The 12,601-nt window shown below is 38.3% G+C and overlaps 1 protein-coding gene across 1 annotated transcript in view; it reads right to left on the bottom strand.

Annotated features, from left to right (window-relative positions):
* Window positions 1-8,787: 8,787 nt before the first annotated feature.
* The window catches only part of LOC102830632 (natural resistance-associated macrophage protein 2-like), a 15,158-nt gene continuing 11,344 nt past the window's right edge, over window positions 8,788-12,601 (bottom strand). The window contains exons 12-14 of the mRNA XM_006870136.1: window positions 12,224-12,297; window positions 11,466-11,619; window positions 8,788-8,895 (exon numbers count right to left, since the gene is read on the bottom strand). Coding sequence (XP_006870198.1) covers window positions 8,788-8,895; window positions 11,466-11,619; window positions 12,224-12,297 — 336 coding nt within the window. The remainder of the gene's footprint in view (window positions 8,896-11,465; window positions 11,620-12,223; window positions 12,298-12,601) is intronic.

Genomic DNA, 12,601 nt, shown 5'->3' with positions numbered 1-12,601 from the left:
GTTAAGGAAGTTTTCTTCCAACTATTTGACACTTTTCTCTGTGCTTGTCTCTTCCTGTTATGGAATTCCGATTACCCATAAATTGTTCCTTTTTATGGTGTCTCCACATAACAAGACTTTTGGTAGGTAGGGAGGTTTGAATCTTGATTTTTCTTTTTTAAACTTTTTACTGTGAGTTGAACGAAGGTTTACAAAGCAGATCATCAGTTTTGTGTTCAACAAATAGTATACTGTGCTTCATTACAATGATTGTAATCGCCTACATGCATCAGCAGTGCTTAGCTCTATTTTGTTTGATCTTGAATTTTTCCCTGTGTTTCCTGCTACCTTCACCTCTCTGCCAACCTCCCTGTTGTTTATATTGCCTGCTCCATTACCCATGTTAGCATGTGTCTACCTTCTGTTGGTTGGTCGATTATGTGCAATGGAGTCAGTTCCGACTCATAGCAACCCTATATAGGGTTTCTGAGGCTGTAAATCTTTACAGAAGCAGAAAGCTTCATCTTTCTCCCGTGGAACATCTGGTACTTTCAAACTGCCCTCTGGCCCATGAATAATCCCTCCCCCACTAGTAATCCATGTTGACTTACCATCATACGGGCAGCATATTGTATAGAACAAGTCAAGAGAAGAAATCCTGAAGCGGGAAGCCTATACAATGCTAACACCACTCTGTTAATACAAGGGACATTAAACTTTAGGTCCAAGTTTCCCAAACCTATGCCTCATCTTTCCACCCAGAAGATACATGTCCTTCATTCCCACACTTGTTCCCTTGCTCTCTAACACAGAAGAAAAAGTATGGTCAGTGGCTGGCTGTTTCTTGAATGCAAACTAAAAGGTGTTTTACAAGATAAGCTTACAATTAGTCCAATGGAGCAGTGAAACCTGTGAACTTCAGTCTCCATGACCCTGAGACCAGAAAAACTAGATGATACCCAGCTATCTCCACTAACTGCTCTGAAAGGGAGTGCATTAGAATGCCCCAGATAGAGTGGCAGAAAATGTGTTACAAAATTCTAAATTATTAATTAAAAAGACCAGGCTTACTGGTCAAAAAGAGACTGGAGGAAGCTGAGACTAAGGCCCTCAACCACGCTTCATGTCTGGAAATGAAATCACCCTTGTGGCCCAATTTTTAGCCAAGCTGTAGATAGGTATATAGTTGGGGACACAACATTATACTCAACAAGGTGTGCTCAAAATCAAAAGGGTAACATTTACCTAAGGACAAAGTTGAGAAGAGATGGGAAGGAGGGTGGGAATGGAAATAGGAACCACAGGAAGGAGTTGGGATAACTTGTTGCATGGAGGGGATTGAAATCATTGAGAAAAAAATAATGTATGATTTGTTAAATGCAAAATGGATTATCATGTCTGTAAATTTTCACTCAGTACACAATAAAAGGTTCAAAAGAAGATAACCTTTCAAACCACCCTCTAATTTGTACCCCATTGAATCTAAATCACCTTCTGAGAAAAAGGGTATAGAGCAAGGTATAGAAGCATAGTACAAGCCCAGCAGTTCCTCAGTGAACTTGAATCCCCACAGTGTGAACAATTATCTGTGCATACTCGGAGGAGCCTCATTTTAATGGTAAGAAGAAAAATAAGCCAATTACTAACAGCAATCAAAACCCTTGTTTCCAACACAGGGCCTGGAAGAAATGTGTTCTTTTTTTACTGAGTTTCAAAGAAAAGCTTCATCTGTGGTAGAGGGGCACATATAATAGTGACTTATCCTATTTACAGGCAGAAATCTGGGTTCTAAAGTAGGCAGAGAGCCAGGAAAGGGAATCTTAGCGGAAGGACAAGTAGAAGAGAATGTATGGCTGAATGAGTTTTGAAAGCTCACTGGAGAATTCAAATAAAGAAAATGAGGCCTTGTAGTCCCTGGGGCTCTGGAAGCTGCTAGCAGTGTGAAAGCCAAGTAACTGGAAGCTTTGGCTGAGTGCATCAGACAACCACAGCGTAGCGCTGGTAGAGAAGCAACTCCTGGGAGAGAGGTGATGCAATGATCTGGATAGTAAGCTACACACCAGGTCTTCAGTTTGAGGGGTTGAAGTGAAGTGGTGACGGGGGTAGGGACAGGGGAGGTGATGGGGAAATGAGAGATGTAAAATGGAATTTCTGGGATTCCCTAATCTGTACAAGGCAGGACAAGTGTTGGGCCTTTCAGCAGGGTGGCTCCTATCGACATCACCAGTGTTGACTTCCTTGTAACCACCCTCACTCCTGCTGTCTTCACAAAGGTAAGAGATTAGAGATGCAGCAGAAGGAAACCCACAGGGACATGAGAATGTAGTGTATCTTGATAGAGGTGGCCTTTCAAATCAGTGAGCAAAGAGAGCCTTCTAGCTATTAAATGGTATTGGGCTAAAGCAGGTATTCTTTTGAAAAGAAAGAAAATTAGATTCTCATTCACACTACTCCTAGTAATGAATTCTATATGAGTAAAAGATCAACATATAAAAATATATAATAAAGTATTATAAAAATTTAGGTAACTACAGCTGCAGAGTACTAAACAGCTATTGGTGATGGCAGACCAAGTGGAAAGTGAGCATTAGATAGCTTATGAGAGATGCTGAAAATGTTTTTTTAAGACCAACTGTCCCCAAGTAGGAGTTCCTGAGTGATGGAAATGGTTAAGCACTAGATTACTAACCAAAAGCTTGATAGTTCAAACCTACCCAGAAGGGAAATAAGTCCTAGTAGTACTGCTTCTGAAAGATCACACCCTTGAAAGCCCTGTGGAGCAGCTCCATCGATCTAATCCACACTTGTAGCTGCCATGAGTCAGAAGCAGCAACTAACAGGAAACAACCTGGAAGTAGTCCATGGGGGCCTTGATGGAGTTGGTTTCAGTGTCTGTTAGGACTACAGGAACTTGGGGCAGCATGACTCCTTAAATGTTGGTCTGGTGGCTCTGCAGGTTTTGTAGGTGTGGAGCTGAGCCCACCCAAATCCAGGCACCAAAGTGGCACAGCCAGTCACCACCTCACACCTGCGTGGTTACCAACCATGCTGCTGCAAACACCCTGAGAGCCTGGTCTGTATTGGAGGTGGAGGAGGTGGGGAGTTGGCCACCAGGGTATCATGGGTAAAAAGAAGAAATTGCACCATTTCCATTGTCCACATGAATCTGCTATACCAGTCCTCTCTCCACCACCAAAACTGTTCACAAGATTGAGCTGCATCTGACCAGATGTTCACCAGTCACCCTCCCAAACCATCCCTGCTTGGTCTCTCCTCCCAACAAGTACTCCATCCACCTCTCTAATCTCTCTACTGAAGTTCAGGGTGCCTGAATTTTCATCTGTGTCTGTTTTGTTTTGTGTCTTATATCTTTGTTGTAGAGGGTCCATGAAGTACATCTGCCTAGTCTGTCATCTTGCTGGAAGTCTTATTTACTTTAACTCTTGCATTCTTTCCATTACCTTCTTCTTTTCTTCACTAACCTCCCTCTTGTTGTATATTGCCTGTCCTATCACCCATGTTAATATGTTTCTACCCTCTAGTCCATAAATAATTTTCATTTCCCTCTCCTCCCCCTGCCCACCATAACCATCATAGATTTTTTTTTTATCAAGAAAATCTTTCTTAAACTTTTTGCATTGGTCTCACACAATATTTATCTTTTGGTGACTGACATTTCATTTAGCATAAAGTCCTCCAGTTTCAACCAAGTTGTGAGTTGTTTCAGATTCATCATTATCCATAAACATTTTGTAGTATTCCATTGTGTGTATGTAACAAAGTTTAACCATTTTTCTGTTGATAAGGATTTAGGCTGTCTCCATCTTTTTGATATGTCTCTTGTAGACAGCGTATTGAAGGATCCTATTTTCTTATCCATTCTGCTGTTTATGTCACTTATATGGTACATTTAATCCATTTACATTTAGTGCAATTATTAATAGATATGAATTGATTATTATCATTTTTCTGTGTGTGTGTGTGTATGTTGCTGCTGGATTCTTTATTCCACATCATTTTATATGCTGAGTTCATTTTGTTTGTGGGTTTTCTTTTCATTTTCATTTCTCTGTTTTGCTAATGTTTACTAAATCTTTCTGATTTCTTCTTTTTTATATTTTGATGTACAGGTGTATTATTTGTCTTTAAGGTTACCCTATAATTTATTTATTTATTTCCCCCTGCTTAAAACAGTCTGTTTTATCTTGAAATTTACTTGACTTCCTTGCTATTTGGAAGTTCTCTAACACTATTCCTTTTTTTTTGCTTTGTAGTTGAGATGAAATAAAATGTATGATTTCTTGAATGTAAAACTGGTGATCAGCTTTGTGAACCTTTACTCACTTTTTTTCAGGTCTTTTTAATGATCTTTTGTTTTATTCATATATGATGTTCTTAATATCCTCCCTCAATTCTTCTGGTCTATGGTCATTAGTGTCTAATTCATTAAATCTTTTCTTGAGATGGTCTCTAAGTTCAGGCAAGATATATTTATGGTCATATTTTTGTTCTTATGGACTTGTTTTAATTTTCTTCAGCTTTAGCCTGAACTTGCATATGGGCAAACTTCACATGTCCAAAAAACAAATCAGATATATCATTGATGATTAGAGGCTTTCAGTAATGTGTACCAGAGTAGAAATAGAATGGTAATTACTGCTTTTTATAACTCTAATGGAATGTTGTTGCTATTGTTAAGTACAGTTGAATCAGTTTCAACTCAAATTGGCCCTGTATAGGGTTTCCACGGAGTGACTGGTGAGTTTGGGGTATAAACTTTCTTACTAGTTCTGGGCCTGCTATGTTTGATATATGTTTCTCTAATTAGTTTCTGCTCCTGGAATAAACTTTCCCCATTTCTGTTCCTTTTTGTAGGTCCAAGTAATAATATCCTTAAATTTAATATGCAAATAAATTTGGGCATCAGGAGATAGGTAATTGTTTCAGAAAGTAAATATTTTATTTAATCTTTTTCCACCTGCATTGTTCATCATAGTTAAATAAGTTATGTTTTTAGGCAGTATCCTTATCATAAAATGAGGAGTCTAAGGACTCATCTGGCAGCATAGGCTTCTCACAGCACGCATACAGGATCCTCACATGATGCCCATCTTACTGGTGAGTACTCTCACATATCAAATCCTGTATTGCTACGGTACCCAAGAGTTAGATGGTGTTATGCAAAGCACAGCATATGTAAAGCAAAACCCAACAAATACAAGAAAAATAAACAAATCCTTGATTTGAATGAGAGCTTTTAACACACCTCTCAATAATTGATGAACTATGCTGTCAAGAATAAGACAAATCATATAGCTTAATATGCTAGGGACGTAAAATTGAACAGGAATGGCATTGCATTCATCATCCAAAAGAGCATTTCAAGAACTATTTTGAAGTACAATGCTGTCTGTGGAAGCAAAATATCCATATGTCTAAAAGGAAGACCAGTTAATATCACTATTATTCAAATTTAAACACACCAACCACTAAATCCAGTGATGACGAAATTGAAGAATTCTACCAACGTCTTCAAACTGAAATTGATCTGATATGCAATTAAGATGCATTGATTCAATGGTGATTAGAATCTGAAGGTTGGAAACAATGAGTAAGAATCTACAGTTGGAAAATATTGGCCTGGGGATATAGCAATGATGCTGGAAATGGTATGACAGAATTTTGCAAGACCAACAATTTCTTCAATGCAAATACCTGTTTTCGATAACATAAAATGGTTATTTTACATGTGGACCTCACCAGATGGAATATACAGGAATCAAAATTACTACACCTGTGCAAAGAGACAGTGGAGAAGCTCAAAATCAGCCAAAACAAGGCCCAATTGTGGAACAGTTCATAACTTGTTCATATTCAAGTTCAGGCTGAAACTGAAGAAAATTAAAACAAGTCCTGGAAAGGCAAAATATGACCATGAGTATATCCCATGTGAATTTTAGGAACCATCTCAAGAGTAGATTTGATGCATTAGTTACTGATGACCAGAAGAGTTGCAAGGTAACATCAACAACATTATATATGAAGAAAGCAAAAGGCCATTAACAAGATAGGAAAAAAAGAAAAGACTAAAATTAATGTCAGAGAGACCCTGAAACTTGTCTTTCAAAGTAGAGAATGTAAAGCCACTGGAAGAAATGAGGAAGCTAAAGAGTGAATAGAAAATGTCAAAAGGACAGGTCAAGAAAATAAAATATTATAATGAAATATGCAAAGACCTGGAGTTAGAAAACCAAAAGTGCAGAAAATCTCAGCATTTCTCAAGCTTAAAGAAATGAAGAATAAATTCAAGTCTCAACTTCAAATATAGAAGGTTTCTATGAAGAAAACATTGAACAACGTAAGAAGCAGAAAAGAAGATGGAAGAATACCCAGTCACTACCAAAAAGAGTTGGGTGTCATTAACTATTTTAGGAAACTAGGATGGTTTAAAATCAGGAAAGATATGTGTCATAGATATAGCCTTTCACCACTTATTAAATTTCCATTCTCAGCAAGTAATTAAAAAAGCCAGACTATATGAAGCAAGCAGTATCAGGATTGGAATAAGTCTCACTTACAATCTGCAATATGCAGATAACACAACTTCGCTTGTTCAAAGTGACATGAAATACTTACTGAATAAGATCAAAGTCTAGTCTTCAATTTGGATTATACCTCAGTGTAAAAATGAAAAGCCTCACAACTGGACCAATAAGGAATATCATGAAAAACAGAAAAAACTGAAACTGTTAAAGACTTCATTTTTGGGGGTCCATAATCAACACTCATAGAAGCAGCAATCAAGAATTCAAATAACACATTGAATTCTTTTACAAATCTGCAAAAAACTTCTTTCAAGTGTTAAAAAGCATGTGAAAATTGCATGAGCAAATGGAAGTTGGTCAATGAATTAAGAAGACCATAAAAGAATTGATGCATTTAAATTATGGTGTTGGTGAAGAATAGTGAAAGTACTATGGATTGCCAGAATGAACAAATCTGTCTTGGAAGTATAGAGTGTTCCTTAGAAGCAAGGAAGATATGTTTCAGGAAGGAAAAGACACTGGAGAAGAACGTCATGAGGACATCAGAGGAGGAAAGACAATCAATGAAATTGAACAGTAGCAAACAACAATAGGCTCAAACGAGCAACAATTGTGAAGATGGCACAGGCCCAGGCAATATTTCCTTCTGTTGTGCATTAAGTCATTGAATGGAAACCAACTTAACAGCACCTAACAACACCTCAACATGGATGTATGAACTAGAACCCTAGTAGCAATACTTTTTTTGACTTGCCTTAGTAGTTTCCCATTCAAGAATTTATAAGCAGGTGGTTCTGTGATATTTGTTGCTATTCCCACAATGTATCAGCACTCTTCCCATTTCTAACCTGCCTTCACTGTTTCCATCCCTCCAGTTTACCTGCCCTTTCTTGCCTTCTCATCTTTGCTTTTGGGCAAATGTTGCCTGTTTGGTCTTACATAGTTGATTGTCCTAATAAGCACATTCCTCACAGTGTTTATTTTATAGGCCATTCTATTCCTTGACTGAAAGGTGACCTCTAAGAGTGGTTTCCTTTCCAGATTAAAATAGTGTCTTTGAACAGTAGTCTTGGGGGATCCTCCAGTCTCTACTGGTCCAGTAAGATTGCTCTTTTTTATGAACTTGAACTTTGTTCTATATTTTTTGCCCATTCTCACTGGGACCTTCTGTTTTTGTCCCTAGTCAGAGTGGTCTATATGGTAGCTGGGCACCATTTACTTTTTCTGGCCTCAGGTTAGAGGATTCTGGCATTCATGTAGGTCATCACTCCTGTGGACAAATTGCTTCCTTGAACATTTATTATTATCTTTATGAAATATGTCATGCTAACTGACCTAAATGTCCCCTGAGAATATTTTTTTATCTTAATACTTAGTACAGTCTTCCCAGTTTCCCAGTCTTTTTGCTAATATTTTATATTAATGAAAAACATTCAAATTCAGATTCATACTGGTCTTAAAGGTTCCCCCCCCCTCCCCCCGGAGCCACTTGTATTATCCAAGACAAAAATTAATAAGGTAGATTTTTGTTTGTTTTTAAATTGTGGGCTAATTTCTGAAAATTACAAGTGGGAGGAATTGAGTGTTTGTCTCTCATGTTGTTATGTGCCATTGAGTCAGTTCTGATCCACAGTAACTCTGTACAGGGTTTCTAAGGAGTGACTGGTGGGTTTGAACCACCAGCCTTGTGGTTAGCAGTTCATTTCTGATCTTACAGTACCACACCAGGACTCCTTAGTTTCCCATAGATATGCTATTAATTGGTATACATCTTTATATTTCTAGGTGTTCTCTATTCTATGTACAAGGGTTGCCTTAGACCTAAATTCTTCAATGTGACCAAAAAATAAAGCTACTGTCTCGGGGCAAGAAAGACAAGAAGTCTTCTGAAAACTATTAGGAAGTAGAAATTTTTTATTTGTAACAAATTACACTACAAAAATATCAGACAATGATCATAGCATTGTATAGTATATCTCAAAAAAATTTTTTTAATTCACAAATTAACAATCATAAATAACCAACTAAAAAAAGAGTCATTATTGTTTTTAAAAACCTAGAACATGATTTTTTTAATATTAAGAGTTTAATCCAGTTTCCAGGTTAGGAGAGGAAGAAAATAAGAAAAGTCTTTCCCAATAGACAGTTGAGTCCTAAGCAGGGTCTGTCCAACAGCACATAAGACAGGCTAAGTTCACACAGGAAATCACTGAAACACACTGACTGTGATGGCTACCTGTGAAGAACAGGCAAAGTAAACAAGTCATTGGTGACTACTGGTGGCTTCTTCCTTCAGCAGGACTTTAGAGACGCTTACCAGGCACCCACACTCCAGGAAGGACATGCCCAATGCAATCAAACATCGCCAACTCTGAAAGATAAAATATGGTCATCATGCAGCCTTTCTGAAGACCCCCTACCCACAATGACTGCTCACACTCACTGCTCAGTGGCAAACTTGCTCCCTTCCTTTAACATCCAGCTTTGCCCGTCTTCTACCACCAAAGATTCAAAGTCATTCTCCCAACTCCAACCCCAATTCAAAACATTGTGAGCCCAGTTCTCCTCCACAACGTGTTTTCATACTAATTCAAAAGTGACTGCTAAAGTTCTGACCATTCTAATTTTTTGTATTTGTGATTTGTTTCTTTTAGCGCACTGGGAGTTCCCAGAAGACCAGTCCTATCTCATTCCTCACCTCTCAGGGTGCTGCAGATTGGGAAGAATGAGTAACAAATACACCTGGAATGTTTTATAAGATTCTTAATTTGGAGCTAATCAGCAGTAACCCAACTCTAAAATTAGTCCTCACTCTAAAAGTGGGTCTTCAACAATATTATTGGTTACAGGTAGTCTGAGCAGAAATTGGCACTTTACAGCCAGTTCTCATAAAGGAAGCATTTTCCTAACTTCTATTGTTGGTGTTATTATTAAGTGCCTTCAAGTTGGTTCTGAACCCTAGTAACCCTGTATAGGGTTTCTGAGGCGCAGATGTGAGCTTGAACAGCCAACCTTGCAGTTCAAACCAACTTTGCAGTCCAGCGCATTAACCCACAGTGACAAACCAGGAGTCCAGCATATTTTAAAAACAACTCCTGCCAAGCACATACTCAGTTACTTGGTTTTCCATGGAGTCACTAGATCAGTAGGATCAGCATAATGATAGTGTGCCTAAGGCTTACTGGGGTAAAGAAAAGAGGGCTACATCCATCTAAGTCATAATTTTTTAACATCTATTGTGATATGCTCAGTCGGGTACCTGTGCTTGTCTGGTATGGAGACTAGATAAGTATTCTAGAGATTGACAACAGAGTACCAGCCTCGATCCTTGAGGGGAGGAGGATGTATTATTCTCTGCAGCACATAAATTCTGCTGTGCCTTATTCCCAATCATTATGTTGTTCAGAAAAATTTATAGGATACTGTTGGATTCATTGATCCAAAGCCAGTTTTTCATTAATATAACAAATACAAGAAATTTAGAAAAAAAACTTTAATTTGGAAGATAGAGAAAATAATATATTCATAATCCCACTTTTAAACAACTACTAGTAACACTTTTGTATAATTTTACTGTAGACTTTAAAATTTTGTTTATAATCTGGGTATTAATATTTTTTTTTCATAGCTATGATTTTCATAGCCACAATTTTTAAATGTAAATAGGAAAATTCACTGAGCATTTCTCAAGCTGAGGTAACTTAAGAAAAAATTCAAGCCTCAACTTGAAATATTGAAGGATTCTATGGAAAAAATATTGAAAGATGCAGAAAGCATCAAAAGGAGATGGTAAAAATACACAGAGACAGTCTTAAACAAAAAGAAATGGTCAATGTTCAACCATTTCAAGAGGTATGATCTCGAGCCAATGATACTGAAGGAAGAAGTCCAGGGTGCACTGAGGGCATTAACAAAGAACAAGATTCTGGGAATTGATGGAATACAAATAGAAATCTTTCAACAAACTTATGCAGCAATGGATGCACTCACTCATCTATGCCAAGAAATTTCGAAGACAGGTACCTGGTCAACTGACTAGAAGAGATCCATATTTGTTCCCATTCCAAAGAGAAGTGACCCAATGGAATGCAGAAATCATCTGACAATATTAATACTGTATGGAAGTAAATTTATGCTAAAAATAATTAAACACGGCTGTAACAGGATGCTGCCAGAGGTTCAGGCTGGATTCAGAAGAGGACGTGGAACGAGAGATATCATTTTACTCTGATCAACCATCAACACTCATGGAAGCAGCAGTCAAGAAATCAGATGACATACTGCATTAGGCAAATCTGCTGTACAAGACCTCTTTAAAGTGTTCAAGAGCAAAGATGTCAGTTTGGAGACTAAGGTGCACCTGATCCAAGCCATGGTGTTTTCAGTAATCTTATAGGAATGTGAAAGTTGGACAATGAATAAAGAAGATCACAGATGAATAGATGCATTTGAGTTATGGTGTTGGAGGAGATATTAAAAGTAATATGAAACACCAAAGGAACAAACAAATTTGTGTTGGAAGAAGAACAGCCAGAATGCTCTTTGGAAGCCAGGATGGCCACATTTTGTCTCTCATACTTCGGATATATCAAGAGTCCCTAGAGAAGGCCATTATGCTTGGTATAGTGGAGGGTCAGTGATAAAAACGACGACCCCCAGCAAGATGGATTGGCATAGCAGCGGCAGCTATGGGCTCAACTGTAGCAAGCACTGTGAGGTTGACGCAGGACTGGGCAGCATTTCGTTCTGTTGTGCATAAGGTCACTATGAGTCAGTATCAACTCGACAGCACTTAATAACAACGTGACAATTTCATATAAATTTTTCATAACTTGGAAGATAGGTTTTATGCGCTCTTCTTTTGGGTTCCTTCATTTATAAATGTTAGCCCACTTCCTCCATCCCTGTTACTGTGCCCCATCTCCTGCAAACTGAACTTACCAAGTAGAACACAAAACTCAGATAAGCCACGCTGATCAGAGCAGCCACCACATACAACACCATCTGCCCTAGTCCCTGGACATAAGAAACTACAAGGTACATGTTGATGGAACAGATGACAACGACCAAGATTCCTCCTGCAACCCTCCAGCCTCTGTAAAAGAATCATGACAGTCACTTAGAAGACTCCACCTTTGTCACAACCAGGAAAGGAAACTGCACCCTGTGGGGGGACTAGGACCGAGAAATAAGACATTTCAAAATGGTTTTTTCCTATATTCCACATTAGGTTAAATGAGTCACAGTTACACAATGATAGGGAGAATTTTTTTTTTCGTCTTAAGCACTTTAAGGGTATATATAAAAGGTACTAGCTTCATGCCTGTGGGTCTTACATTTACCAAAGAACAGAAGTGACAGAAGTGAAAAGTGAGGATCTGACAGATCTGCAGAAGGCTGTTCTCATTTAGACCATTTAACATTAAGATTAATTAAAATACTTCAAATGTCAATGACAGAAGTTGAAAAGTTAATGCTGCTGAATAGTTTTATGAGAAGGAAAAATGCACTTTCCCTCCATTAATACATTCATAGTCTCCATTTTCTAAGCTGAAGAATGAGGAAGCAGTTTCAGTGATCACCTCTCAAAGCATATAGTTCCACTAGCTGACACATTCTCTGATTGGCCTACCTGGTGAAGATACCCTTCCCCTACATATCTGTACCAACTTTGGGGACCGAGAGAAGAATATACTCACATTCCATTGGCAAAGTCACTCATAACCGGCCGCAAACTTGTAAATGTGAGGATGGGTATGAGAGCAAAGGGAAGCTGGAAAAGAGAGAAGCTCAGAGTGAGTCACGGGGGGCCTTGTTACCCCAGAAAGCAGCACTGTCGGACCAATGCAAGCACAGACTTTGCTTCATTTACTCCTGAGAAGTAATCAATCCTTTCATTCCAACCTGCTACTGTATCATGTTAACATCTGTACAGCTGCCATTAAACTATTATCAATCAAAAGTGTTTTTACAAATATTTGCATCTATCTTGTCTTCTTTAACCTCTACAGTACCTATGGTGGTGGTGGTGGCTATGTGCCGTGGAGTCAGTTACGACTCACAGCGACCCTGTACAG

This window comes from Chrysochloris asiatica, unplaced genomic scaffold (genome assembly GCF_000296735.1).
Source record: "Chrysochloris asiatica unplaced genomic scaffold, ChrAsi1.0 scaffold00138, whole genome shotgun sequence".
Taxonomy (NCBI): domain Eukaryota; kingdom Metazoa; phylum Chordata; class Mammalia; order Afrosoricida; family Chrysochloridae; genus Chrysochloris; species Chrysochloris asiatica.
This window is presented reverse-complemented; position numbering and strand designations above follow the sequence as displayed.